This window comes from Trachypithecus francoisi, unplaced genomic scaffold, assembly GCF_009764315.1.
Source record: "Trachypithecus francoisi isolate TF-2019V2 unplaced genomic scaffold, Tfra_2.0 Lachesis_group5, whole genome shotgun sequence".
In the NCBI taxonomy this organism is placed as follows: Eukaryota; Metazoa; Chordata; class Mammalia; order Primates; family Cercopithecidae; genus Trachypithecus; species Trachypithecus francoisi.
The window spans coordinates 98,001,177-98,028,249 of NW_022681470.1; the positions used below are offsets into that span (position 1 = coordinate 98,001,177).

Sequence of the window (27,073 nt, forward strand, 5' to 3'; positions counted from 1 at the left end):
ACACCCCGTCCAAACAACAAAAAAAAAGTATAGCAAACCTACTACTTAATGGTTAACAGTTGAAAGATTTTCCTTTTAAAATCAGGAACCAGACAAAAATGTTCACTATATTAACTTTTATGTAACATAATTTTGGAAGTCCCAGCCAATGCAGTAAGATAAGATGAAAAAAAAGAAGAAAACAAAAGTTTGCTATTCACAGACGTCATTGCCCGCAGATGAGTCTAAAGAAAAATATGAGACAATTAGAGCTTAGCAAGGTGGCTGGATAAGATACATAAGTCAATTATATTTCTAAATACCAGCAACACACAAGAAAATGTAATTTTTAAAAAAGCATCATTTACAATGGCATTAAAAATACGTAAGATATTTACAAATAAGTCTAACAAAAGTTGAATAGGACCAGTTTGGAAACAATTACCAAACTTTACTGATAGTCATTAAAGAACGCTTAAGTAAATGAAGGGATATACCATGTTTGTGGATTCAGCATAGTAGTTAGTTCTCCCCAGATTGGTCTAAGGATACAATTCAACTCCACCAAAATCCCATCAGGATTTTTTGAGAAAACTGACAAATCAGTTTTCTTAAACATATGTAGGAACTCAAAGGCTCAAGAATAGAGAAGATAGAAGCCGGGCATGGTGGCTCACGCCTGTAGTCCTAGCACTTTGGGAGGTTGAGGCTGGCAGATCTCCTGAGGTCAGGAGTTCAAGACCATCCTAAGCAACATGTTAAAACCCCATCTGTACAAAAAATACAAAATTTAGCTGGGCCTGGTGGTGGGCACCTGTAGTCCCAGCTACTCGGGAGGCTTAGGTGGGAGGATCTCTTAAGCCAGGGAGGTTGAGGCTGCAGTGAGCCGAGTTCATTTCATACCACTGCAATCCAGGCTGGATGATAAAGCGAGACCCTGTCTCAACAACAACAAAAAGACATTCTGAGGAAAAAGAATAGGGTAGAGAGATTTTCCTTATCAGCTATCAAGGTTTATTATAAAGCTATGGGGTTTATGACAATGGGGTAGGCATGTAGGCATAGATACCCCTAGAGAGCCCAGAGACAAATCACACATTTACAGAAACTTGAATTATAACACAGTGGGTATTGTTGGTCACAGGAAAAGCATGAACTATTCAATACGTGATACTGGAAAATAGGATATTTATTTTAAAAATTGCATTTAGTTATATGCAAAAGGCAAACTTAAAAACCTTTGGAAGAAAATACGGCATATCTTTATGACTTCAGGCACATATTTTCTCATTATTCATCATTACATTCTTCAAAAAAGGACATCTTATTTTACCCTGGCACTTGCAGATCTCACTAGACCTCTTCAGCCTGAATATTTTATTTATTTTCCACCTTCTCTCAATTAGTGCATTTCAAGAGACTTCCATCTTTCTTTGATTTCCTTTCATTTGTTCTCCTTATCACAAATTTCTAGTATAATTTTGTACTAAGTAAACTGTCTGAATCTTATAAAGTTAAAGAGAAAAATTTTTAAAAAATGTCCTTCCTGAAAGCAAATAATTCCAAAGCAATTTGCTGGGTAAAGTGGGAAAGGAGCCCAAATGGAAGAATCAAGGGAGGCTTTATTGAAGAGGCCAACACATGAATTGAATTGAGGGCTAAGAATGAGTTTACCTGGCAGCTAAAAGTGGGAAAGGGGAGAAGGAAAGAAGATATTCCGAGTAAAGACATGAAGGTTTAAGGGAGGACAATATAGTATGTTTGAGAAACAGCGATTGTTTGGTAAGCCTTTGAGATATATTTTACCGAATAGATAGGATTGGTAGCCAAGGCAGCTCACAAGGGACCTGGTGTTGCATATTAAACACTCAGGACTCAGCTTTGTAATCAGTGGGGAGTCATTGGAAAGCTTGTAAACATGAAAATTACATCATTAGATGTTTGTGTTAGAAATATCAGATAGGGCCAAGTGCAGTGGCTCACGCCTGTAATGCTAGCACTTTGGGAGGCTGAGGCGGGCAGATCACGAGGTCAGGAGATCAAGACCATCCTGGCTAACATGGTGAAACCCCATCTCTACTAAAAATATAAAAAATTAGCCAGGCGTGGTGGCGGGCGCCTGTAGTCCCAGCTACTTGGGAGGCTGAGGCAGGAGAATGACATGAACCTGAGAGGCAGAGGTTGCAGTGAGCTGAGATTGTGCCACTGCACTCCAGCCTGGGCAACAGAGTGAGACTCTGTCTCAAAAAAAAAAGAAAAAAAAAGAAAGAAAGAAAGAAAAGAAATATCAGATAGGCAGGAATATGTAGGCTACATGAGGCAACAATTAACCTGATATTCTTCTATCAATATGAGTTTCTACAGGGTGAACATTCATTTCCTGTAGGAAATGTTTGTCAATGTGGAAACTCAATGTCAGAAGGAACACGCTGCTTCTCTTGGGTGTAGGGTATGAACAATACGACCTTCATCGATTAATAAACTCAGTTGGGAGTGGTATTAGTTACAGAAGTCTTTGTAGAGGTGATGGCTGAGCTCTACTTGAAACAAGAAAAGAGCACTCCAAATAAAGGAATAATGATGGAGACAGGAAGCATTGAAGCTTTTTGGAAAATGATGCTTAATTTAACATAGCAGAACTCACAATGCATGAAAGTGAAGGGTATAAAATTTCACATTGGGCTGGGCGTGGTGGCTCACACCTGTAATCCCAGCACTTGGTGTGCCAAGGTGGGTGGATCACCTGAGATTGGGACTTCAAGACCAGCCTAATCAATATGGAGAAACCCCATCTCTACTAAAAATACAAAATTAGCCAGGCGTGGTGGCACATGCCTAAAATGTCAGCCACTTGGGAGGCTGAGGCAGGGTAATTGCTTGAACCCGGGAGGTGGAGGTTGTAGTGAGCCAAGAACGCGCCATTGCATTCCAGCCTGTGCAACAAGAGCGAAATTCTCTCTCAATAAATAAATACATACATACATACATAAAATCTCACATTGGAAGGAAACTGTAAAGGTCATCTTTCACCACCTTCTAATCATTCCTGTAAAGCCCCTGCTTGAGCTCCTTGTATGACAGGGGCTGGGCACTGACTATCTCCTGGCAGTCTTTCTATTTCAGAAGGTTCTGGAAGGCAGTAATTTTTTACCTTGAGCCAAATCTGTCTTCTTAGTGCAGCTTCACTTTTAACTTAGGACTGTATAAGGCAACACATATCTTTTCCATACACAAGAGTTTCAGTAATTTAAAAATAGCTATTAAGTATGTTTGATTGGTTTCTCAGAGGATGTGGTCTACCACTCTACCCTTTTTCTACTGAAGATTTTCTAGTGTGTCTATATTCCTTTTAAAATGTGGTGCCTGATACAGAATACAAGATGCATGCAAACTCAAGATTATTCATCTAGGTACTATACTTCTGTTGCTTAAGGCAGGACCATACTGAACCTTGAAAGTCAGGGCAAGGACTTTGAATTTTGTTCTTTCAGGTATTGGGAAGCAATGGAAGGTTTTGAGCAGGTAAACATTTTGGGAGCAGGGGCCATATCTTACTATGTATATCCCATTGATTCTAACTGGAATGTAAGCTCTAGGTGTCTGTCCCATTCATAGCATGGCTTCAGTGCCTGGGGAGGGCTGGCATATTTTATGTATTTAATACACCTACATGAATGACTTAATACAAATCTCTATCAGTGTCTGGCACATAGTGTGTACAACAATTCATACTTGTTTAATTCAGGCAGGTAAATGATCAAAGCCATACTTCAGGAGGATAACTGGCAAGAGTGCATAAAAAGTATTGGAGATAACACACACTGTAGGGTGAAAACAACAAGAGGAGTTTTAGCAGTCTCAACAAGGGGAAACAAGGGCTAGGATAACACAGTGAGTAACAGAAAGGAAAGAATGGATGTGAGATTGTAAAAGAGAATTTGTGACTACCTAAAAATTAAATGGACATGTAGAAGAAGGAAGTGATAAAGAAAACTCTTGGGCTTGAATTTGGAAAGCTGAAAGAAAAATGTTGCCATTCATAGAATTTATTTTAGGAGTTGCAGAGTTTTATTTTAAAAAATTTTTATTATTATTATTATTTTTGAGACAGAGTCTTGCTCTGTCACCCAGGCTGAAGCGCAGTGGTGCGATCTCGGCTCACTGCAAGCACTGTCTCCTGGATTCAGGCCATTCTCCTGCCTCGGCCTTCTAAGTAGCTGGGACTACAGGCACCTGCTGCCATGCCTGGCTAAGTTTTTGTATTTTTTAGTGGAGACGGGGTTTCACTGTGTTAGCCAGGATGGTCTCGATCTCCTGACCTTGTGATCTACCCGCCTCGGCCTCCCAGAGTGCTGGGATTACAGGCATAAGCCACTGTACCTGGAGGAGTGGCAGATATTTTAAGGTACTAGGATGAAATCAGTCTGGGGTAGGTTGAATTTAAATGCACTGACACAATATGCTCAGGAGGCTAAAATGTGGGACTGGAATTCAGAAGTAGAGTGATATTGGCTAGGCACCGTGACTCATTCCTATAATCCCAGCACTTTGAGAGGCTGAAGGTGGGTGCTTGAGCCCAGGAATTCGAGACAAGTCTGGGCATCATAGCAAGACCCCATCTCTACAAAAAAACAAAAACAAAAACAAATTAGCCTGCTGTGGTGGCACGCACCTGTAGTCCCTCCCAGCTACTCAGTAGGGTGATGTGGGAGGATCGATTGAGCCCAGGAGATCAAGGCTGCAGTGAGCCATGATCACACCACTGCATTCCAGCCTGGGTGACAAAGCAAATCCCTGTCTCAATAAATAAATGAATAAAATAAAATAAAATAACAATACATTCTTATTAGAAAGAAAAATGCTGATGTTTTGTTTCTAAGTATGCCATGTATATTTTTTACTCATTTTCATATGTAGTGATCCAGATTTTGCATGGTCTAAAGTTTATACAACATGGGAGTCTCTCTTTAAGGAAAGAATAAAAGATTTAAAATACAAAATTAGGGCCGGGTGCAGTGGCTCACCCCTGTAATCCCAGTACTTTGGGAGGCCGAGGTGAGGGGATCACCTTCGGTCAGGAGTTTGAGACCGGCCTGGCCAACGTGGTGAAACCCTGTCTCTACTAAAAAGTACAAAAAATTAGCCAGGCGTGGTGGTGCATGCCTGTAGTCCCTGCTACTCGGGAGGCTGAAGCAGGAGAATTTTTTGAACCTGGGAGGCAGAGGTTGCAGTGAGCCAAGATTGCGCCACTGCACTCCAGCCTAGGCGACAGAGACTCTGTCTCAAAAAATAAAATAAAATAAAATAAATTAGGTAAAATGTTTTCAAAATGGGGGAAAAAGTCACAACAAATTTACTTCTTAGGCGAAATAGCTTTTCTTGAGAAATACACTTTCAAAAATGGTAGAGCTAAAATCTGTTTTTCCAAAGAGAATACCTGTCCTATAATTTTTTTTTTAAGTGGCTTTTAAGGTTCTTGTTTTGTTTGAGATGAGAAGCTGCACTTCTCGGGATTAGAGTAGGAGAAAGGAGGTGTGGTGTGAAGCTATTGGTTTATGTTAAATTTGGACCTACTAAAGTAAGGATCAGAATAATGGCATTTACAAATCCTTGGCAACATCAATTCCACTTTCAGTTCCAGAAAGATCCATCACCTTTTCCTTTCTCTGTGTTCCTTTTCCAGATCACTTCATTCTTCCCACCTGCAATGCCCTGCCATTCTTGAAGAAGACCAAAATACTAAAAAGACCCAGTTTTTCTCTCCTGGCCATAAGTTTAGTGCAAAGAGAGAGATGATGGTGAAGAAACACAATAATGCAGCTTTTCTACTATAATCCTTAAAAATCAAAGACACTCTCTGGCTAATAAGACTAATCAGAGGTCCCCCCAACTTTCCTCAAAAAGAGACTATGCCCAAGACATCCCTTCTCGGATAAAAGTTTAACTTTTCCTAAAAGGCTCTAACAGAAAAGGTCTCAGGCTGAGACAGAAGGGTTGCTTGAGCCCAGGAGTTTGAGTTCAGTCTGGGCATCATAGCAAGATCCTCCTGCCTCTAAAAATAATAATAATAATAATAAAACTCTTTACTTCCTTCAGTCATTTCCCCCACGATTTCCCAAGTTCATAGCAAGGTGCTATTAAACTCAGAAGAATTGCTGGAATTTATCCCAGTGAAAACTCCACCAGGAAGGCCATGTGGGTAGTTACTTACCTTCTGAGAGCGGATATCCAAGGCTAGATTCACCTGTTGCCAGAGCAGTCTCCTCCTACTCAAGTACATCTCTTGTCAGTCTCTGTTTTTATCAACCTCTTCTCACAAAAGGAGAGTGGTTGGTAGCTCTCTCCCTTCCCCACTCCCAAGCTGAACTCAGAAGCTTCATGAATAGTTCAACTGAAACAGGATCAAGTTTCAGACACTCCCACACTGAGAAAATGATCCCACTAGATTAAATTGGAGCCTAGATCAGTGGAGGACTATTTCCACAACTCTGCCAGGCTGGGACAGCCACCATTAAAAGCTCAGGTAAAAATTTCTTTCTTTCTTTTTTTTTTTGAGACAGCATCTCGCTCTGTTGCCCAGGCTGGAGTGTAGTGGTGCGATCTTGACTCACTGCAACCTCTACCTCCTGGGTTCAAGTGATCTTCTGCCTCAGCCTCCCAAGTAGCTGTGACTACAAGTGCATGCCACCATGCCCAGCTAATGTTTGTATTTTTAGTATAGACGGGGTTTCACCATATTGGCCAGGCTGGTCTCAAACTGCTGACCTTGTGTTCCACCCTTCTTGGCCTTCCAAAGTGCTGGATTACAGGTATGAGCCACCATGCCTGGCCTCAGGTAAAAACTTCTAAGTAGGATCACATGAGTGGTAGAGGATGGATTGGTAGCCAGCTTTTTGGTCTATGCAATGGGTCTCTGAATTAGCAGTATCTCCCAGGGACTTGTTAGAAATGCAAATCCTTGGGCCCTTATCCTGGTCTTAATGAATAAGAAATGTTGGGGTGTTGGCCTTTGTGTGTGTGTGTGTGTGTGTGTGTATTTAAGAGATGGGGTCTCACTATGTTGCCCAGGCTGGAGTGCAGTGGCTATTCGTAGGTGAATCACAGTGCACTACAGCCTCAAACTCCTGGGCTCAAGTAATCCTCCTGCCTCAGCCTCCCTAGTAGCTGGGACTATTGGCATGCACCACCACTTCCTGCAGCATTTGTGTTTTAACCAGCTTCTCTAGGTGATTGTGATGTATGCTTAAGTTTGAGAACTACTTGTCAACAGGATTAGTGATGCTTTAAAATGTTTTCCCTCTTTCCTCAGAAGAATTTTACTTGACACATTTGATTTAAAAAGTCAAAACCGGCCCAGTCATGGTGGCTCATGCCAGTAATTCCACACTTTCTGAGGCTGAGGTAGGTGGATCATTTGAGGTCAGGAGTTAGAGACCAGCCTGGACATCATGGCAAAACCCTGTCTCTACTAAAAATACAAAAATTGGCTGGGTACGGTGGTGTGCGCTTGTGGTCCCAGCTACTCAGGAGGCAGAGGTTGCAGTGAGCCGAGATCGCGCCCCTGCACTCCAGCCTGGGCGACAGAGCCAGTCTCCATCTCAAAAAAAAAAAAAAAAAAATCTGCTTTATTCGTTTTAATGGCTGCTGAGTACTCAAGTACTCCATTTTCTCTATTGGTAGCCTTTTGTATTGTTTCAAATTTCTTATTATAGCAACAATTGCAATAAATATCCGTGTGTGTGTGTGTGTATATATATATATTTTTTTGAGATAGAGTCTCACTCTGTCTACTCAGGCTGGAGTGACAGCCTTGTATATATATTTCTTTTTTTTTTTTTTTGAGACGGAGTCTTGCTCTGTCGCCCAGGCTGGAGTGCAGTGGCCAGATCTCAGCTCACTGCAAGCTCCGCCTCCCGGGTTTACGCCATTCTCCGGCCTCAGCCTCCCGAGTAGCTGGGACTACAGGCGCCCGCCACCACGCCCGGCTAGTTTTTTGTATTTTTTAGTAGAGACGGGGTTTCACTGTGTTAGCCAGGATGGTCTCGATCTCCTGACCTCGTGATCCGCCCGTCTCGGCCTCCCAAAGTGCTGGGATTACAGGCTTGAGCCACCGCGCCCGGCCTATATTTCTCTGTGCACTTGTGGAAATGTTTTTGTGGAATAAGTTCCTCCAAATATTAAAAATGTAAATCATAGGTTGCAGGATATGCACATTTGGAATTTTAATAGATATTACCAAATTACACACTAAAAAGGTTATAGTAATTTACACTCCCATCAAATAGGCATGAAAGTGCCTTTTCTTTTTTTTCACAGCTTCACCAGTATAAGTTACGCAGAGTCTCTGAAATATTTGTTGAGCTAATTGGCTAAAAACAATATCTCAGTTTTTAGGCCAGGGATGGTGGCTCACGACTGTAATCCCAGCACTTGGGAGGCCGAGGCAGGTGGATTGCCTGAGGTCAGGAGTTCGAGATCAACCTGACCAACATGGTGAAACCCTGTCTCTACTAAAATTACAAAAAATTAGCCGGACATGGTGGCGTGCGCCTATAATCCCAGCTACTTGGAAGGCTGAAGCAGGAGAATCACTTGAACCCGGGAGGGTGAGGTTGCGGTGAACTGAGATCGCGCCACTGCACTCCAGCCTGGGCAACAGAATGAGAAATCGAGACTCTGTCTCAAGAAAAAACAACACAAAACAAAACAAAAAAACAAAAAAAAACCCCGCAATATCTTTTTTGTTTTGTTTTTGTTTGTTTTTGTTTTTGTTTTTTTGAGATGGAGTCTTGCTCTGTCGCCCAGGCTGAAGTGCAGTGGTGCGATCTCAGCTCACTGCAAACTCCACCTCCGGGGTTCAAGTGATTCTCCTACCTCAGCCTCCTGAGTAGCTGGAACTACAGGCACACACCACCATGCCTGGCTAATTTTTGTATTTTTAGTAGAGACGGGATTTCACCATGTTGGTCAGGCTGGTCTCGAGCTCCTGACCTCAGGTGACCCGCCTGCCTCGGCCTCCTAAAGTGCTGGGATTACAGCTATGAGCCACCGCACCTGGCCCAATATCTCAGTTTTTAAAAAATTGCATTTCTCTAATTACTATAGTATTTGAATCTCTATTGATTTACATATTTTATAGATACATACAAACCTATCTTCACCTTACCTATCATTTTCCCTTTTGCCTGAGCTATTAATCTTTCACTTACTGATTTGAAGATGTATATCTATCTACAAACATAAGTACACATAGATACATTTTTACACATTTTTTACGTATTAATAACTTTTTGTGATATATGTGGTTCCCAGTGCCTATCCTCTGCGACTCCAACGCTCTCATTTTTGAATTTGCTATCAACATCAGTTTCCAGAATTAAACCTCTCTTCTCAGTCCAATAACTTCTAACTTCATTTGTTTCCCAGATCAGTCTCATCCCCTTTCAGAGATGTTTAAACTAGGCTTTTCTGCAATTCTAGAATCTTCCATCTTCAAGATACTGATCAGTCCATCATCTCTCCAATTGTGAGCAAACTGTTCACTTTCTTTCCTCAGGTTTCTGAGTATTGACAGAAATTACAATGCTCCATAGTTTCATGAAAATTTATGCATTCTAACTTTGTCTAGTTCCCCAGAGCATTTGGTGATCTTTTTTTTTTTTTTTTTTTTGAGACGGAGTCTTGCTCTGTCGCCCAGGCTGAAGTGCAGTGGCTGGATCTCAGCTCACTGCAAGCTCCGCCTTCCGGGTTCACGCCATTCTCCTGCCTCAGCCTCCTGAGTAGCTGGGACTACAGGCGCCCGCCACCTTGCCCGGCTAGTTTTTTGTATTTTTTTAGTAGAGACAGGGTTTCACCATGTTCGCCAGGATAGTCTCGATCTCCTGACCTCGTGATCCGCCCGTCTCGGCCTCCCAAAGTGCTGGGATTACAGGCTTGAGCCACCGTGCCCGGCCTGGTGATCATTTTTGTTTCCTTTTTCTACTCCTGTGGCAGATTATTCACAGTCATTTTGTTCATACCTAGTTGACTTCCCAACCAATTGTTTACAGTTGTGCAGCTACACCCAACCCTATTTCTACCTCTTATTCCCAGCGGAAGTTTTACCTGCTACTTTTCTTTGAGAATCAAAGTCATCACACATGAGTTCCCTTTCCTCCACTTCAAAATGTCTACACATTTTTAGAAAAAGGGTATCTTGGTTTTCTAAGAACACTTTCACATGCTGCCCCAACCCTGTCTCGTTCTCTCCCCTAGTACCAGTCTTGTTTTCTCAGGCATATGTATTTCTTGCATTTATTTATTTTTTATTTTTTGAGACAGAGTCTTGCTCTGTCACTCAGGCTGGAGTGCAGTGGCACAATCTAGGGTCACTGCAACTTCCAGCTCCCAGGCTCAAGTGATTCTCATGCCTCAGCCTCCCGAGTAGGCAGGATTACAGGCATGTAACACCATGCCTAGCTAGTTTTTATATTTTTAGTAGAGACGAGGTTTTGTCCTGTTGGCCAGGCTGGTCTCAAACTCCTGATCTCAGGTGATTCACCCACCCTGGCCTCCCAAAGTGCTGGGATTATAGGCGTGAGCCACCACGCCTGGATGTTTCTTGCATTTTTAGTTTGCTCCTTTCCACAAGCTCAGTCTATAGACACATTTTATTATTTCCACCCCTAGCCTAACCCCTATCACAGCCTACCATTTGATTATTTTTCTCTTCATTGTCATGTTTCTTGAAAAAGTAATCTGTGCTAACTAGCCGTGTCTACTTAGTTTCTACTCACTTCTCACCCACTTGCAATCTGGTTTCCATTCCTTAGATGTGCTCATAGGTTGGGCGTGGTGGCTCACGCCTGTAATCCCAGCACTTTGGGAGGCCAAGGTGGTGGTGAGGTGAGGAAATTACCTGAGGTGAGGAGTTTGAGACCAGCATCTGTGAAACCCTGTCTCTACTAAAAATACAATAATTAGCTGGCCATGGTGGCGGGCGCCTGTAATCCCAGCTACTCGGGTGACTGAGGCAGGAGAATCGCTTGAATTGGGGAGGCAGAGGTTGCAGTGAGCCAAGATCATGCCATTGCGCTCCAGTCTGGGCAACAAGAGCAAAACTCCATTTCCAAAAAAAAAAAAAAAATTATTTGTTGTTTATCCAGCATTCAAATCAAACTGGCTTACCTTTATTTTTATTTGCTAAATCTGGCAACCATACCCAGAGACACTTAATAAAACTTTGGAGGCTGGTCTGAGTGCCTTGGTGTTTACGACTAATTGATCCCAATCAGTTACAGATTTCTTTGTTCCTTCACTTGACTGGTCTTAAAAACAAACAAAAACTAAATAAACTAAATAATTAAAAAACAAAAAACTAAATAATTAAAAAACCAGTTTACCATAAAGAGTTAAGAGAAAAAAACCTGTAATTTTCGATTAATTTACAAATTAATATAAAAATAATAGTAATAGTAATGGTTAAATATTGGTAAGCTGAAAATGTGTATAAAAACATGTAGGTCAGACTTCACAGTCAACTGATTCCTTAATTTTTTAAAATTTGCTAACTGGCATCCTGATCTGATCTGTTAATTTTTATTTCTACTAAAATTAGAAAATCTGTATTTACAGTGAGTTTATCAGATATGGCAAGAAATGTTTGATGGTTACCAGATAATTCTGAATAGTTGGAGCTTACAAGGATCTATGGGAGAATTTCTAGTGAAAGCATTTAGTGGTTTGTCAGATTCTAAGCAGAAGAGCAAAGAGCCTCAAAAGTCAAATGCTTCAACTTGAGAGAGAGCAGGAGTTTTATTCAGTTGCATTGGCTACATTCAGCTCTGGGAAGCATTTACCCCCATTTGGTTGCAACATTTGGATGTGGTTTAGAATATGTTCAATAATGTGTCATTCATTTTTTTCCTCTGATGAAGAAAGAAAATTATCATGTGTTGGGAAATGAAATATTCTTGGCGGTCAAGGCATTTGCATCATAGTCTGGTTTTCTTACAAAATCCTGACACTTTGTTCTTTACAGTAAAAATGTTGGCTTTGTGATCCACCATCTGCAGTAGAACTGCTACCAAGATGCACATTTTTGTAATGGGGAAGACATCACTCTCTTATTTGTTGGGGTTCATTGGTTGAACTCTCTAATATGATACAAAATGTAAAGCCCTGGCAGGATAAGAAAGGAGTTCCTACTCATCAGCAGAGTGATCTTTGCTGGTAAGCAATTGGAAGATGGATGTACTTTGATGACAGCATTCATCTTCTTATTGTGCTGAGACTTTGTGGTGGTGCCAAGGAAGTATTACACCACTCCCAAGAAGAATAAGCACAAGAGAAAGAAGGTTAAGCTAACTGTCCTAAAATATTACAAGGTGGATAAAAATGGCAAAACTAGTTGCCTTTGTTGTGAGTGCCCTTCAGGTGAGTGTGGTGCTGGAGTTTTTATGGACAGCCGCTTTGAAAGACATTATTGTGGCAAATGTTGTCTGACTTATTGTTTCAACGAACCAGAAGAAAAGATGGGTTAATAAAAGGCATGAACTAAAAAGCAAAAACAGGCCGAGTGTGGTGGCTCATGGCATAATCCCTGTGGTTTGGGAGGCTGAGGTGGGAGAATGGCTTAAGGCCAGGAGTTCGAGGTTGCAGTGAGCAATGATGGTGCCACTGCACTCTAGCCTGGGTGAAAGAGTGAGTCTCTATCTCTAAAACAAAAACAAAACTCCAAACCATGACATTCAGAAGTTAAGGTAGTATATTCATGTGAATAAAAATATTGCTCAGATAAGCCATTTGAGCAATCCTACTTAAATCCTACTTAAAATAATAAAAATGGTTTATGTTAGTATTATCTATATCATAAAGAAGAGCTTTTTACTTCAATCCTTATTAAAAACTGATAGCATCCCCCCCCCCCACATTGGCCTCCATACTTAACTGTGGAGAAAGCACCAATTTATCTATTTATTCTCAAAGATTGTGCTCACTAGATGATATTTTACTACATTTATGGTTTGTGCTAATTTGTTCAATGTCAAATCAAAATCAGGAGAAATTTTATTTTTTAGAAATGAGGTCTTGCTATGTTTCCCAGGTTGGCCTCAAACTCCTGGGCTCAAGTGATCCTCCCTCCTCAGCCTGTGGAGTAGCTAGGACTACAGGCATGCACTATTGAGCCTGGCTGGAATAAATATATTTTGGCTATGAACTGTTTTCTGAATAAAATGGAAAGTGGGCCGGGCGTGGTGGCTCACGCCTGTAATCCCAGCACTTTGGAAGGACGAGGTGGGTGCATTGTCTGAGCTCAGGAGCCTGGGCAACATGGTGAAACCTCGTCTCTAATAAAAGTACAAAAAAATTAGCTGGGCAGTGGTGGCAGGCGCCTGTAATTCCAGCCACTGAGGATGCAGAGGCAGGAGAATAGCTTGAACCTGGGAGGCAGAGGTTGCAGTGAGCCATGATGCCATTGTACTCCAGCCTGGGCAATAAAGTGAGATTGTCTTAAAAAAAAAAAAAAGAAAAAAAAAAGGAAAGTGGACTGACATTTTTTTTTTGTAGGAACAGTGTGGAGTGCAGTGGCATGATCTTGGCTCACTGCAACCGCTGCCTCCCAGGTTCAAATTATTCTCGTGCCTCAGCCTCCTGAGTAGCTGGGATTACAGTCATATGTCACCATGCCAGACTAATTTTTGTATTTTTAGTAGAGATGTGGTTTCATCATTTTGATCAGGCTGGTCTCAAACTCCTGGGCTCAAGTGATCTGCCTGCCTCGGCCTCCCAAAGTGCTGGGATTACAGCTGTGAGCCACCATGCCTGGCCTGTAACTCCATCAGTTTTGATCCCAAGGTATCTTTTTCAGACTTACTCATACCTCACAAAATAATTCTTATCTAAACGAAAAACGTTTTCTTTTGTATCTTGAATTTTTAATGATAAACCAAACAGGAAGTTTCTGGGCATTTCTCCTTATGTATTGCCTATATGCTATAAGCTGATTCATATTGTGTACATCAGTGGTTTCTACACTTAAACATCTGGTAGCAGGTACAGGGCAGATATTGCCATTTCATGTTGTGTATCATGACTCCATGTGATATTTGACAAATAATTTTGCCAATAGCTTTGTTACACTTTTTTTTCTTTTTCTATTTGAGATGGAGTCTCGCTCAGTCACCCAGGCTGGAGTGCAGTGGCCTGATCCCAGCTCACTGCAACCTCCACCTTCCAGGTTCAAGCGACTCTCCTGCCTCAGCCTGCTGAGTAGCTGGGACTACAGGCGTGTGCCAACACGTCCAGCTTGTTTTCATATTTTTAGTAGAGATGGGATTTCACCATATTGGCCAGGCTGGTCTTGAACTTCTTTTTTTTTTTTTTTTGAGGCGGAGTCTCGCTCTGTCGCCGGGACTGGAGTGCAGTGGCCGGATTGGTCTTGAACTTCTGATCTCAGGTAATCTGCCTGCCTTGACCTCCCAAAGTGCTGGAATTACAGGCATGAGTCACTGCACCAGGCCAGCTTTGTTGCACTTTCTCCAAACAGAATATGTTATTAACTTTGTAGCTAGTTGTGTAAGCATCTCTATAACAAAATGATTTCTACCTTTTCTTTTCTTTTTTTTGAGACGGAGTCTTGCTCTGTCGCCCAGGCTGCAGTGCAGTGGCATGATCTCCACTCACTGCAAGCTCCACCTCCTGGGTTCACGCCATTCTCCTGCCTCAGCCTCCAGAGTAGCTGGGACTACAGGCACCCGCCATCACACCTGGCTAATTTTTTGTATTTTTAGTAGAGACGGGGTTTCACCGTGTTAGCCAGGATGGTCTTGATCTCCTGACCTCGTGATCTGCCTGCCTCGGCCTCCCAAAGTGCTGTGATTACAGGTGTGAGCCACTGTGCCCGGCTTTTTTCTACAGAAATGTGACTTGATCTCTTTTAACCACAAAATTTATCCATATCATACGGGAAAATATTTTGCATTTATCCTGGAAAAATCCGTTTTACTTGGTAAAGAAGCTACTGAATTTTTTTTTCTTTTTTTTTTAAGATGGAGTCTCGCTCTGTCACCCAGGCTGGAGTGCAGGGGCACCTCAGTTCACTGCAACCTCTGCCTCCCAGGTTTAAGCAACTCTCCTGCCTCAGCCACCTGAGTAGCTGGGATTACAGGCACACAGCACCATGCCCGGCTAAGTATTTTTAGCAGAGATGGGGTTTCACCATGTTGGCCAGGCTGGTCTTGAATGCTTGACTTCGTGATTCGTCCCCCTCGGCCTCCCGAAGTGCTGGGATTATAGCCACCCCGCCCGGCCCAGCCAATGTATTTCTTTTGAGTGGATGATTTTTTTTCTTTTTGGTGAATTATAAATATAACAACAAAATGAAAGAAAAATGAAATTTTAACAGATGTAAACAATAATATGCAAATTATGTTAAAATAACTTTGCAGTGAACTAAATAAGTGGATGAATGTAATCTGCGTAGTACATATACAACTTCTAAGAATACAAAGATGTTCAATAGCATAATTAAAATTTTAATTAAATTTGTATTAAACATTTTGTGAGTGATACATGAAAAGACAGTACTTTGTAGTGCTAAAACTGTAGTGCTAAAATAGGGGGATGGGTGGAACAGGTCTCCAGTGTCAGACTCCTTTAGTTTGCCTTCCACATTACTTACCTGCTGGATATCCTTTGCTTAACCTCTTTGTTTCTGTTTCCTTAATTGCAAAATGGAAATAGTAGTAGAACCTACCTCATCGTTGTTGTGAGGATTAAATGAGTAAATACATACAAAGCATTTTGGACCGTGCCTACCTCAAATAGCTCAATGCTTCCTATTATCAGGAAACAAAAATTAGCTGGGCGTGGTGGCGTACATCTGTAATCCCAGCTACTCGGGAGGCTGAGGCAGGATAACTGCTTGAACCCGGGAGGTGGATGTTGCAGTGAGCCAAGATCGCATCACTGCACTGCAGCCTGGGCGACAGAGCAAAACTCTGTCTTGGAAAAAAATTAAGAAAAAAGAAAAAAGAAAATAAATCTGCACAGCCATCATCTTATTGATTCCCTATTAAAAACTCCTCACTGGCCGGGTGTGGTGGCTCACGCCTGTAATCCCAGCACTTTGGGAGGCTGAGGTGGGCGGATTGATTGCCTGAGGTCAGGAGTTCGAGACCAGTCTGGCCAACATCGTGAAACCCCCGTCTCTACTAAAAACACAAAAAATTAGCCGGGCTGGTGGCGTGCGCCTGTAATCCCAGCTACTCAGGAGGCTGAGGCAGGGGAATTGCTTGAACCAGGGAGGTGGAGGTTGCAGTGAGCCGAGATTGCGCCACTACACTCCAGCCTGGATGACAGAGCGAGACTCCATCTCAAATACAAACAAACAAACAAAACTCCTCACTATGTCCCTATCACTGACCAAAGGAAGTTACCCATTCTCAAAATAGTTTCTTCATCCATCGCCTCCAGTTTTGGCTGGCAATATCTCCCATACCAAACCGTTAACACCCAGATCCTTTTACACTACCAGTTTCATAGCAGGCATTAAAAAGTTAGTCATTTAACTTTTTTCACCAGGGACAAAAGTCCTTAAAACAGGAAAAAAACTGGAAAGGATTACAAATCACCATGTGAAGTTTAAGTATTAGAGCACCTAAAGAGGATTTACAAGATAAGTTGTCTGCAGGGCAACCACTCAGACGAATCCACCATCAAGAGGAGGTTTTTAGTCAAATATCCTTTTTTTAGTAAAATATCCTTTTTTTTTTTGAGACGGAGTTTTGCTCTCGGTTGCCCAGACGAGTACAGTGGCGTGGCGCGATCTCGGTTCACTGCAACCTCTGCCTCCCAGGTTCAAGCGATTCTCCTGCCTCAGCCTCCCAAGAAGCCGGGATTACAGGCATGTGCCACCACGCGCAGCTAATTTTGTATTTTTAGTAGAGACGGGGTTTTCGCCATGTTGGCCACGGCTGGTTTCGAACCTCTGACCACAGGTGATCCGCCGGCCTCGGCCTCCCAAAGTGCTGGGATTACAGGCGGGAGCCACCGCGCCCTGCCTAAAATACTCATTCTAATTGCATTTCAATGACGTTACTCGGTCATTGACCTCTTACGCAAGGAGGGCGGGGTTAGGGAGACAGCTGGACTTCTTCCTCGCCCTCCCTCCACTGGACTGGCTGGCGCAGGGTGTAGCCCTGCCCTTGGTCGATTTGGCATTTTTATTGGTCACTTTTTTTCTAGGAGGCTGGTCGTGTGTTGACTCCGCCCACCACATAGGCGGGGTCTCTCCGCCACAGGGGCTGGGATGGTGGGGGCTGCTGAAGGCGCCATCTTGGATTCCGCGGTCGCGGAGGCGGCGGTCAGGCGCCGCTTCTGGGGAGTGGCCTTTCTCTTCCCCTCCCTCCCGGTTCGGTGGCGGCGGCTCCTCCCACTGGGGGGGTGGCGCGGCGGCGGTGGCATCTACGGCCATGGCGGCGACTACTGCCAACCCCGGTGAGGAGACGGAGGACTGGGGCGCCTCTAAAGGGGAGGGGCTGAAGGGGCTGACAACTAAGGAGACCCAGGGCTGAGGGGACGCAGCTGGAGCTGAAGGCGCCGGGGCGGGGCGGGGCGGAGGCCGCGAGGGACGGTGGGGGAGCGGTGACCTGGGGAGGGGCCCGATCCTGGGGACTTGGGTAGACTCGAGGTGGAGGGAGCGAGGGGGCAGGTGGGAGTTGGGGGCTCCCTCTACTGACCTCCGTTGGAGCGGCGGCCAGTGGGGGCTGGCCCGCCCTCACTCCTCGGGCGGCGTCTGGTCTGTGATGTGGTCCTCTTTTAACCCTCTGCCCGCTGGAGCCGCTTGATGCCGAATACTGTAGGCAGAGTGGCTCCGTTTACTTTAAGAGTAGTTTGGATTCATAAACCCTGGACCATATTGCTCTTTAGTTGAGGTGTTGCTTCCAAACATTTAAAGGTTTAGATTTTAATTTTAAAAATAAAAAATTGACGTTCTTTGATATACACGACGTTTCTTTAGGCTGTTACCTCCCACCCGCAACCCCCGTCCCCGTCCCCGGACTATACTTTGAAACTTAGATCTTGTGTTAAGAGGGCCTGTCTTTGCCTGCTGAGGGCAGGGGTTTGTTTAATGGTTGTGGTTCCGGTCAGGTCTTTAGTCCACAGCCCCAGGTTTAAATCTTGTTAGGCCTAGGTCGAGGCAGTTTCCAAACTCTTTCAGAAAAGTTTGATTCCACACCATTTCTCAATTTCAAAAAATAATCAAATATCAAAAAGATCTGGTCTGTTTTGTCTAAGAGATGGAATAGGGTGTAGTGCAGTTTTAGAGAGATCAGATCTTCAAATTACTAGTCCCATCCTCTTTCCTCTATGTTACAGTTATTTCTCCTTAGAAGGTATTTCATTTTAGGGGCCTAGTTTATCTTGCAGACCTTGTTCATTCTTGCAAAATAAAGTCTATCCTTTTCCAAAAACCAATATATTTGATAGCCTTAAAAAGAAAGGGCCTTGAGGTATGTGTGTGTGTTGCGGAGAATTTCTTGAAAATACAACAGTGGGAGTGATTACCCCCATCCCCACGTTGAAATTTAAATTAGATTTTTTTTTCATGTTACTGAAAGGCAGTATTATTTTGCAATATCCAGATTTTGATAGGACAGTTGAATCACTGAAATTTCTTTTCTACCATGTTTCTGGGAACAGCTATTTTAAGAGATGATTAATTTGTCACATGTCATTATCTGTATTTAATTTTTAAATTTTTTTTTAAAGGAAAGAGAGGTAAAATTAATGGCAAAAATTACATTGCGGGAAGTGCTGAGTGATAGAATAAAACTATAAAACAGGAAAAATGCCATTATGGCAAACCTGACCTTGTAGTAATATAACCTACCTGTGAACTATGGAATAAATAAACAAGATTTTTAACTGATCACACATTGCAAAGTACTTATATAACCCTAGTTAAATTGCAAAGCATTTCTCTTAAGAAGTCGCCTGAGTAAACAAGTTTTAGTTCGTATGTCAGGAGCTTTTTTCCAGCTGTGTGGGTGGGGTGGCTTTATTTTGTTTTGTTTTTTAAACAGCAGCAACCAGAATGACAGCCTCTTGACCATATTTTCATAAGCTGATCAATATCAGCTTAAATCTCAGCAGAAAATAGCATGTGTTTGTGTGTATGTGTGTGGCAGAATCCTTGTTAATGAAACAGGTTTGTTTACTATGCTTTGGCTGCTTGCTTCTGCAATTTTTAGATTTCCTTTTTCTTTTTCTTTTCCTTTCTCCTTTCCCCTCTCCCCTCTTTTTCTTTTGATGCAGGGTCTTGCTTCTTGCTCTGTCACCCGGTCTGGAGTATAGTGGCAAGATCACTGCTCACGGCATCTTCCACCTCTGGGGCTCAAATGATCTTCTCACGATCCAGCCTCCTGAATAGCTGGGACTACAGGTGCCTTGCCACCATGCCTGGTTAATTTTTAAATTTTTTTGTGGACAGATGCCTTGCTATGTTGCTCACGCTGATCTTGATCTCCTGGTCTCAAGCAAGCCTTGCCTCAGTCTCTCAAAGTTGGGAATACAGATGTGAGACACTCTGCTTGGCCAGATTTCTTTTTTGATGTTAAAAATTTCTTCCATCTCTTCTAACTTATCGATTCCATGTTCAGTTCAATCAAATCAGAAGATGTTTTCTTTTTTCTTTTCTCCCTTTGCACTTTTATATCAAGAGGAAGAGATCATAGATACATTGTGGATTTTTTTCAGTAGTCTATTGCATTTTGGGAAATGAGATTAATGAATGGAGGGACATTAGGTGGAAATGTACTGTGCTTAGTGAAAGTAAATGTTTTCAGGTCAGAATTCTTTGCTACACTGTCATACCTTCTTTCCTTAGAGCCATTTTAAGGACCAGGGACACCATGCCTATTTCTTTGAGTTTTTTCTACTTTGTATTTTTGCTAGAGTACTATTTTTTTTTTTTTAACAATTCTTGTTAGTTTTGTCAAGACGATTTAAAAAAAACAGTTCACTCTTTAAGCTTCACTTGGGTTAATCCTTTTTAAAAATATATTTATTTTTATTTTTGAGACAGGGTCTGGCTCTGTCTCCCAGACTGTAGTGCAGTGGTGTAATCACAGCTCACTGCAACCTTGAACTCCTGAGCTCAAGTGATCTTCCAGCCTCAGCCTCCTGAGTATCTGGGTCTGTAGACACACACCACCACACCTGGATACATTTTTTAACTTTTTGTAGAAATGGGATCTTGCTATGTTGCCCAGGCTGGTCGTGAACTCCTGGCCTCAAGCAATCCTCCCACCTCACCCTCCTAAGCTGCTGGAATTATAGGTGTGAGCCACTGATCCCGCCAAGTTAATCCTTAGGGTTAGTAATAGTGCTTTAACATGTTAATTGTGCTGGTGGCCCTGCAGTGTTTTTCAAGGGGACCAGGTTCTTCTGCATTTTTCACTGTGGTGCTGCATTAGAAGAAGAGCAAAATATGGTTGATACTCTCTAAGAGTTGTGTTGAAATAATAGTTCTAATGTGATTTTTTTGGTCAAATTGATAATTCTTCATATTCTATCATTTTTCACTAGTTCTACTTATCACTGGCAAGTAGAACTCTGTGGGTAGGTGGTCCATGAAACTTTAGGCTATTTCTTTCTTGTCTATGGACTACTAACAGTTATGAGGAACACATTTTTTTCCCCATAGGAGAGGGTCTTGCTCTGCCACCAAGGCTGGAGTGCAGTGACAAAATCATGCCTCACTGCAGCCTTGACCTTCTGGGACCATGTGATCCTCCCACTTCAGCCTCCTGAGTAGGTGGGACCACAGGTGTGCACCACCATGGCTGGCTAATTTTAAATTTTTTTTAGAGACAGGGTCTTGCTATGTTGCCCAGGCCGGTGTTTAACTCCTGGCCTTAAGTGATCTTCCTGTATTGGGCTCCCCCTAAGAGCTGGGATTACAGGCATGAGCCACCATGCCTAGCCAAGGTGGAACACTTTTTAAATTGAATGTGTGATTTGTAATGCATTGGCTGAGGGAATAGTTGGGAGGAGATTAGGTATTTGATTTACAGTTCCAAATTCAAACTAGAGACGTTGAATTAGTTTGTAGTAAATGTAGGTTTTTTTCTCTCTTGATTCTGGTATTCTCATTAGCAGAGAATTCTTTTTGTGCTATTATGTATAAGTTACTGTGGATGGAGAATGTAGCAGAAGGAAAAGGGTAATACCATTTGGGTTTGTAAGGCTGTCATTTAGGAAGAAAATTTTTTTAAGCTAACTTTCACCTACATAACTTACCGTTTTAACTGCATCAGTTAACAAAATTCTTACCTGTTACCTTTATTTACCTTTTTCAGATATGGGAAAATAGGAATTCATACAGTGTAAAGTTAAGATGTCAAGATATTCTTTTATGGCCAGGTGTGGTGGCTCGTGCCTCTAATCCCTTTGGGAGGCCAAGGCAGGAAGATTGCTTGAGCCCAGGAATTTGAGACCAGCCCGGACAACATGACAAAACCCCTTATCTGCAAAAAATACAAAAAATTATCCAGGCACTGTGGTGTACTTTTATAGTCCCAGCTACTTGGGAGGCTAAGATTGGAGTATCACCTGAGCCTGGCAAGTTGAGACTGCACTTAGCTGTGATCATGCCACTGTACTCCAGCCTGGGTGTCACAGTGATACCCTGTCCCCCAACAAAAGAAGAGATATTATTATATTGCAAAGGCCTTTTTTTTTTTTTTTTTTGAGACAGGGTCAAAAAAAACTGTGTCACCCAGGCTGGAGTGCAATGGCGTGATCTCGGCTCACTGCAACCTCTGCCTCCTGGGTTCAAGCAGTTCTCCTGCCTCACCCGAGTAGCTGGGATTACAGGCACCTGCCACCACGTCGGCTAATTTTTTATTTGTAGTAGAGATGGGGTTTCTCCATGTTGGCCAGGCTGGTCTCGAACTCCTGACCTCAGGTGATCCGCCCACCTCGGCCTCCCAAAGTGCTGGGATTACAGGCATGAGCCACTGCACCCGGCCACCATCTATTTTTAAGAATACTGCATTGGCCGGGCGCGGTGGCTCATGCCTGTAATGCCAGCACTTTGGGAGGCCGAGGCGGGTGGATCACCTGAGGTCAGGAGTTTGAGACCAGCCTGACCAACACGGCAAAACCCCATCTCTTCTAAAAATACAAAAATTAGCCGGGCTTGGTGGCAGGTGCCTGTAATCCCAGCTACTCGGGAGGCTGAGGTGGGAGAATTGCTTGAACCTGGAAGGTGGTGGTTGCAGTGAGCCGAGATCATGCCACTGCTCTCCAGCCTGGGTGATAGAGCGAGACTCCATCTCAATAAATAAATAAATAAATAACTAATGCTGCCTGATATGCCTTAATGACTTTAGTAAGTAGACATCAGTGAATCTTCAGGTTGGAAATATGACAACGCCTATCATTTTACATTTAAGGAGACAAACCGAGGGAAAGGAGTGGATAATTAAGTTCCTTCTATATGCCAGGTTACGCTTTCCTATTTTGTTGACTAATCTTTATGTCTAGTCTGTAGCAACTGTCTCCAACTTTTCACATAAATTCTTCAAATTTATGTCACTTTTCATAATTTTGTCAATGTATTTTCTTTCTTGTTTTAAAGTTTTTATTATTTTACGTAGTGTCTGGGTCTCACTATATTGCCCAGGCTGGTCTCAAACTCCTGGGCTTAAGCAATCCTCCTGCCTCGGCCTCCCAGTGTGCCGGGGTTACAGGTGTGAGTCACCCTGCCAGGCCCATTTTATATTTTCCCTCCATGTTTTCATTGTAGTTGAATGGAGAAGTAAGTTTATGGATTCAGCAGTATACTTAGGGCTGGACGTGGTGGCTCATACCTGTAATCCTAGCACTTTGGGAGACTGATGTGGGTGGATTGCTTGAGCCCAAAAGTTTGAGACCAGCCTGGGCAATGTGGTGAAACGCCATCTGTACAAAAAAATACAAAAAATTAGCAGGGTGTGGTGGCATCCCCTGTAGTCCCAGCTACGTGGGAGACTGAGATGGGAGGATGACCTGAGCCTGGGAGGTCGAGGCTGCAGTGAGCCGTGATTGTGCCACTGCAGTCCAGTCTGGGTGACTGGGAGACAGCTGAGACCCTATCTCAAAAAACAAAACCAAACCAGCATACTTAGGATGTAAGTTCCATGAGAGCAGAACTTTTGCTTTCCTTGTTTACCAGAGTACTGCAGTGCTTACAGTGGGTGCCTAGTATATTGGATTAGAGTTCAATATATGTTTGTTGAATAAAAAGGAATGTAAAACCCACTGTTAATATGAAATACCTTTGAAGGGATAAGACTAAGCCATTGACATCATGAATTTGTACGAACTATAATAATATCTAATATTTATTAGTAATACGTACCAGCTGTTCTCATTTAATTTTTATGACAATTGTATTAGGTAAGTATTATTATCCTTGTTTTACAGATGAGGAAACTAAGGCACAGAGAGTGAATATGTAACTTGTCTGAAGTCACATAGCTACTAGAACGTAGAGACAGAATTTTATTGTTGGCAGTCCATCTACACAGTGATCATTCTTAATCTCTAAGTTACGATTTTTTCCATTGTGACCTAGAGTCATCTTCCTACTGAAATGTAGTACAATGGGTATCTTTTGAAAAGGAGGTAAGTGGAGTATTGTCTTTTTTGCAGATGAAAAGGGTGAAATACCACATTAGATAGCCTGGGGGCAAGGTATTGCTTGGTTGGATATCCAAGTGCAAGGTGCTGAAAAAAGGAGCTAGAAGAGTAGTTTCCAGGCTGAGTGTGGTGGCCTACACCTGTAATCTCAGCACTTTGAGAGGCCAGGCTGAGAGGATTGTTTAAGCCCAGAAGTTGAAGACCAGCCTGAGCAATATAGTGAGACTTTGTCTCCACAAAAATATGTATATAAAAAATTAGCTAGATGTGGTGGTGGATGCCTATAGTCCCAACTACTTGGGAGGCTGAGGTGGTGGGAGGATCTCTGAGCTTGCTAGGTCAAGGCTGCAGTGAGCCATGATCACGCCACTGGACTCTAGTCTGGGTGACAGAGTGAGCCCCTGTCTCTAGGAAAAAAAAAAAAAGAGTAGTTTCTTAAAATCTTTTCTGTAACATTCTATATTTGTTTTGTTTTGTTTTGTTTTTTTGAGACGGATTGTCCCTGTCACCCAGGCTGGAGTGCAGTAGTGCGATCTCAGCTCGCTGCAAGCTCCGCCTCCCAGGTTCATGCCATTCTCCTGCCTCAGCCTCCCGAGTAGCTGAGACTACAGGCATCTGCCACCACGCCCCGCTAATTTTTTTTTTTGAGACGGAGTCTTGCTCTGTTGCCCAGGCTGGAGTGCAGTGGCGTGATCTCCTCTCACTGCAAGCTCCACCTCCCGAGTTTTATGCCATTCTCCTGCCTCAGCCTCCTGAGTAGCTGGGACTATAGGCACCCGCCAGCACGCCTGGCTAGTTTTTTGTATTTTTTAATAGAGACGGGGTTTCACCATGTTAGCCAGGATGGTCTCAATCTCCTGACCTCGTGATCCTCCCGCTTCAGCCTCCCAAAGTGCTGGGATTACAGGCGTGAGCCACCGCGCCCGGCCTAACATTCTGTATTTCTTTCTTCTAGTTCTGTGTTTCAATTCTTTAAATACTTTTAAGGTTTTTTTTTTTGAGACAAGGTCCTGTTGTGTCAGCCAGGCTGGAGTGCAATAGCATGACCATAGTTTGCTGCAACACCTCCAATTGCTAGGCCCAAGTGATTCTGCCTCCTCAGTTTCCTGAGTAGTTGGGACTGTAGGCATGCACCATCATGCCTAGCTAATTTTTTAATTTTGTAGAGACAGGATCTCGCGATGTTGCCCAGGCTGGTCTTGAACTACTGTCCTCGAGTGATCCTCCTGCTGTTGGCCTCCCAGATTGCTGGGATTACAGGCATGAATCATTATGCACTGCAGCTTTTAGGGTTGTTGTTAGAATCCTCTCCAAGTTCTTGATACTACACAATTGAGCCTCTCCTAGAAACTAGGTTTCAGAGACGCTGTGTTGCTTGGTCTTTATCACTGATTGTTCCTTCTTTGTCCTTTTTGCTTGTTTTTCTGCTTGTTTCTTTTTTTTTGTTCAGTATGCTTCTACTTTTCTCATGCTTGAGGCGAGAACTGTTTTTTGAGACAGGGTCTTGCTATGTTGCTCAAGTTGGTCTTGAACTCCTGAGCTCAAATGATCCTCCTGCCTCGGCTTCCCGAGTAGCTGGGATTACAAGTATACACCACAGTACCCGGTTTGGGGCTAAAACTAAATAGTAAACCAGGCAATTTCCTTCATTTCTTCCCATTTGGCCACCTACCTGCCTTCCTAGCTGCTTGCCTTCCTACTTCAATTTGACATTCACTTGGTACCTACCATAATCCCCTTCGCTTTGTATTAGTCCATTCTCACACTGCTATAAAGAACTACCAGAAGGCCGGGCGCGGTGGCTCAAGCCTGTAATCCCAGCACTTTGGGAGGCCGAGACGGGCGGATCACGAGGTCAGGAGATCAAGACCATCCTGGCTAACATGGTGAAACCCCGTCTCTACTAAAAAATACAAAAAAACTAGCCGGCGAGTTGGCAGGCGCCTGTAGTCCTAGCTACTCGGGAGGCTGAGGCGGGAGAATGGCGTGAACCCGGGAGGCAGAGCTTGCAGTGAGCTGAGATCCGGCCACTGCACTCCAGCCTGGGTGACAGAGCGAGACTCCGTCTCAACAAAAAAAAAAAAAAAAAAAAAAAAAGAACTACCAGAGACTGGGTAATTTATGCAGAAAAGAGGTTTAATTGACGAGCAGTTTTGCAGACTGTGTGGGAGGCATGGCTGGGGAGGCCTCAGGAAACTTGGAATCATGGCGGAAGGCTAAGGGGAAGCAAGCATGTCTTTACATGGCTGGCAGGATAGAGGAAGAGAAGGGGAAGGTGCTACACACTTTCAAACAACCAGATCTCTTGAGAACTCTATCATAAGAGAGCACTAGGAGGATGGTGCTAACCCATTAGAAGCCACCCCGTGATCCAATAACCTCCCACCAGGCTGCACTTTCAACACTGGGGATTACAGTTTGACATGATATTTGGGTGGAGACACATAGAGCCAAACCATATCACCCTTCATTTATCTTTTATGTGTAAAAGGCTCTGAAAATTTCATTCCTGGCTTCTCACATAAACTGCTTTCCTATATTTTTATCTATTTAAAAGATCTCTCTCTTTCTCTCTTTTTTTTTTTTTTAAGTTGAGACAAGGTTTTACTATGTTGCCCAGGCTGGTCTTGAAATCCTAGACTCAAGCATTCCTCCCACTTCAGCCACCTGAGTAGCTGGACTACAGATGTGTGCCATTGTGCCTGGCTGCATCTCTGTTTGAGTAGTTTTTTTTTTTTTGTTTTTTAATTTATAGAAACGAGGTCTCGGCCGGGCACGGTGGCTCAAACCTGTAATCCCAGCACTTTGGGAGGCCGAGACGGGCGGATCACGAGGTCAGGAGATCGAGACCATCCTGGCTAACACGGTGAAACCCCGTCTCTACTAAAAAATACAAAAAAACTAGCCGGGCGAGGTGGCGGGCGCCTGTAGTCCCAGCTACTGGGGAGGCTGAGGCAGGAGAATGGCGTAAACCCGGGAGGCGGAGCTTGCAGTGAGCTGAGATCCGGCCACTGTACTCCAGCCTGGGCGACAGAGCGAGACTCCATCTCAAAAAAAAAAAAAAAAAAAAAAAAGAAACGAGGTCTCACTGTATTGCCCAGACTGGTCTTGAACTGCTGAGCTCAAGTAGTCCAATGCCTTGGTCTCCCTAGTAGCTGTGATTGTAGGTGTATGACACCATGCCCGGCTCTATTTGAGTAATCTTTTTTTTTTTTGTTTTAAAGACAGAATCTTTCTGTGTTACCCATGCTGGAGTGCAGTGGTGTGATCTTGGCTCACTGCAGTCTCCGCCTCCTAGGTTCAAATGATTTTTGTGCCTCAGTATCTCAAGTAGCTGGGACTACAGTGTGCCACCACGCCTGGCTAATTTTTTGTATCTTTAGTAGAGATGGGGTTTCACCATATTGGCCAGGCTGGTCTCGAA

At 43.2% G+C, this 27,073-nt stretch overlaps 1 protein-coding gene across 7 annotated transcripts in view; it reads left to right on the plus strand.

Moving 5' to 3' along the window:
- Positions 1-17,242: 17,242 nt before the first annotated feature.
- Positions 17,243-27,073, plus strand: part of ARNT (aryl hydrocarbon receptor nuclear translocator) — a 66,577-nt gene continuing 56,746 nt past the window's right edge. For 2 of the 7 annotated variants that reach the window (XM_033197119.1, XM_033197123.1), the window contains exon 1: positions 17,258-17,457. Coding sequence is in view for 4 of the 7 variants with exons in the window: in XM_033197123.1 (XP_033053014.1) it covers positions 17,433-17,457 (25 nt within the window). In the remaining 3 variants the exon portion in view is untranslated. Of the gene's footprint in view, positions 17,458-27,073 lie in introns of all 7 variants that reach the window. The other 5 variants (XM_033197118.1, XM_033197120.1, XM_033197124.1 and 2 more) reach the window with 5 other exon arrangements.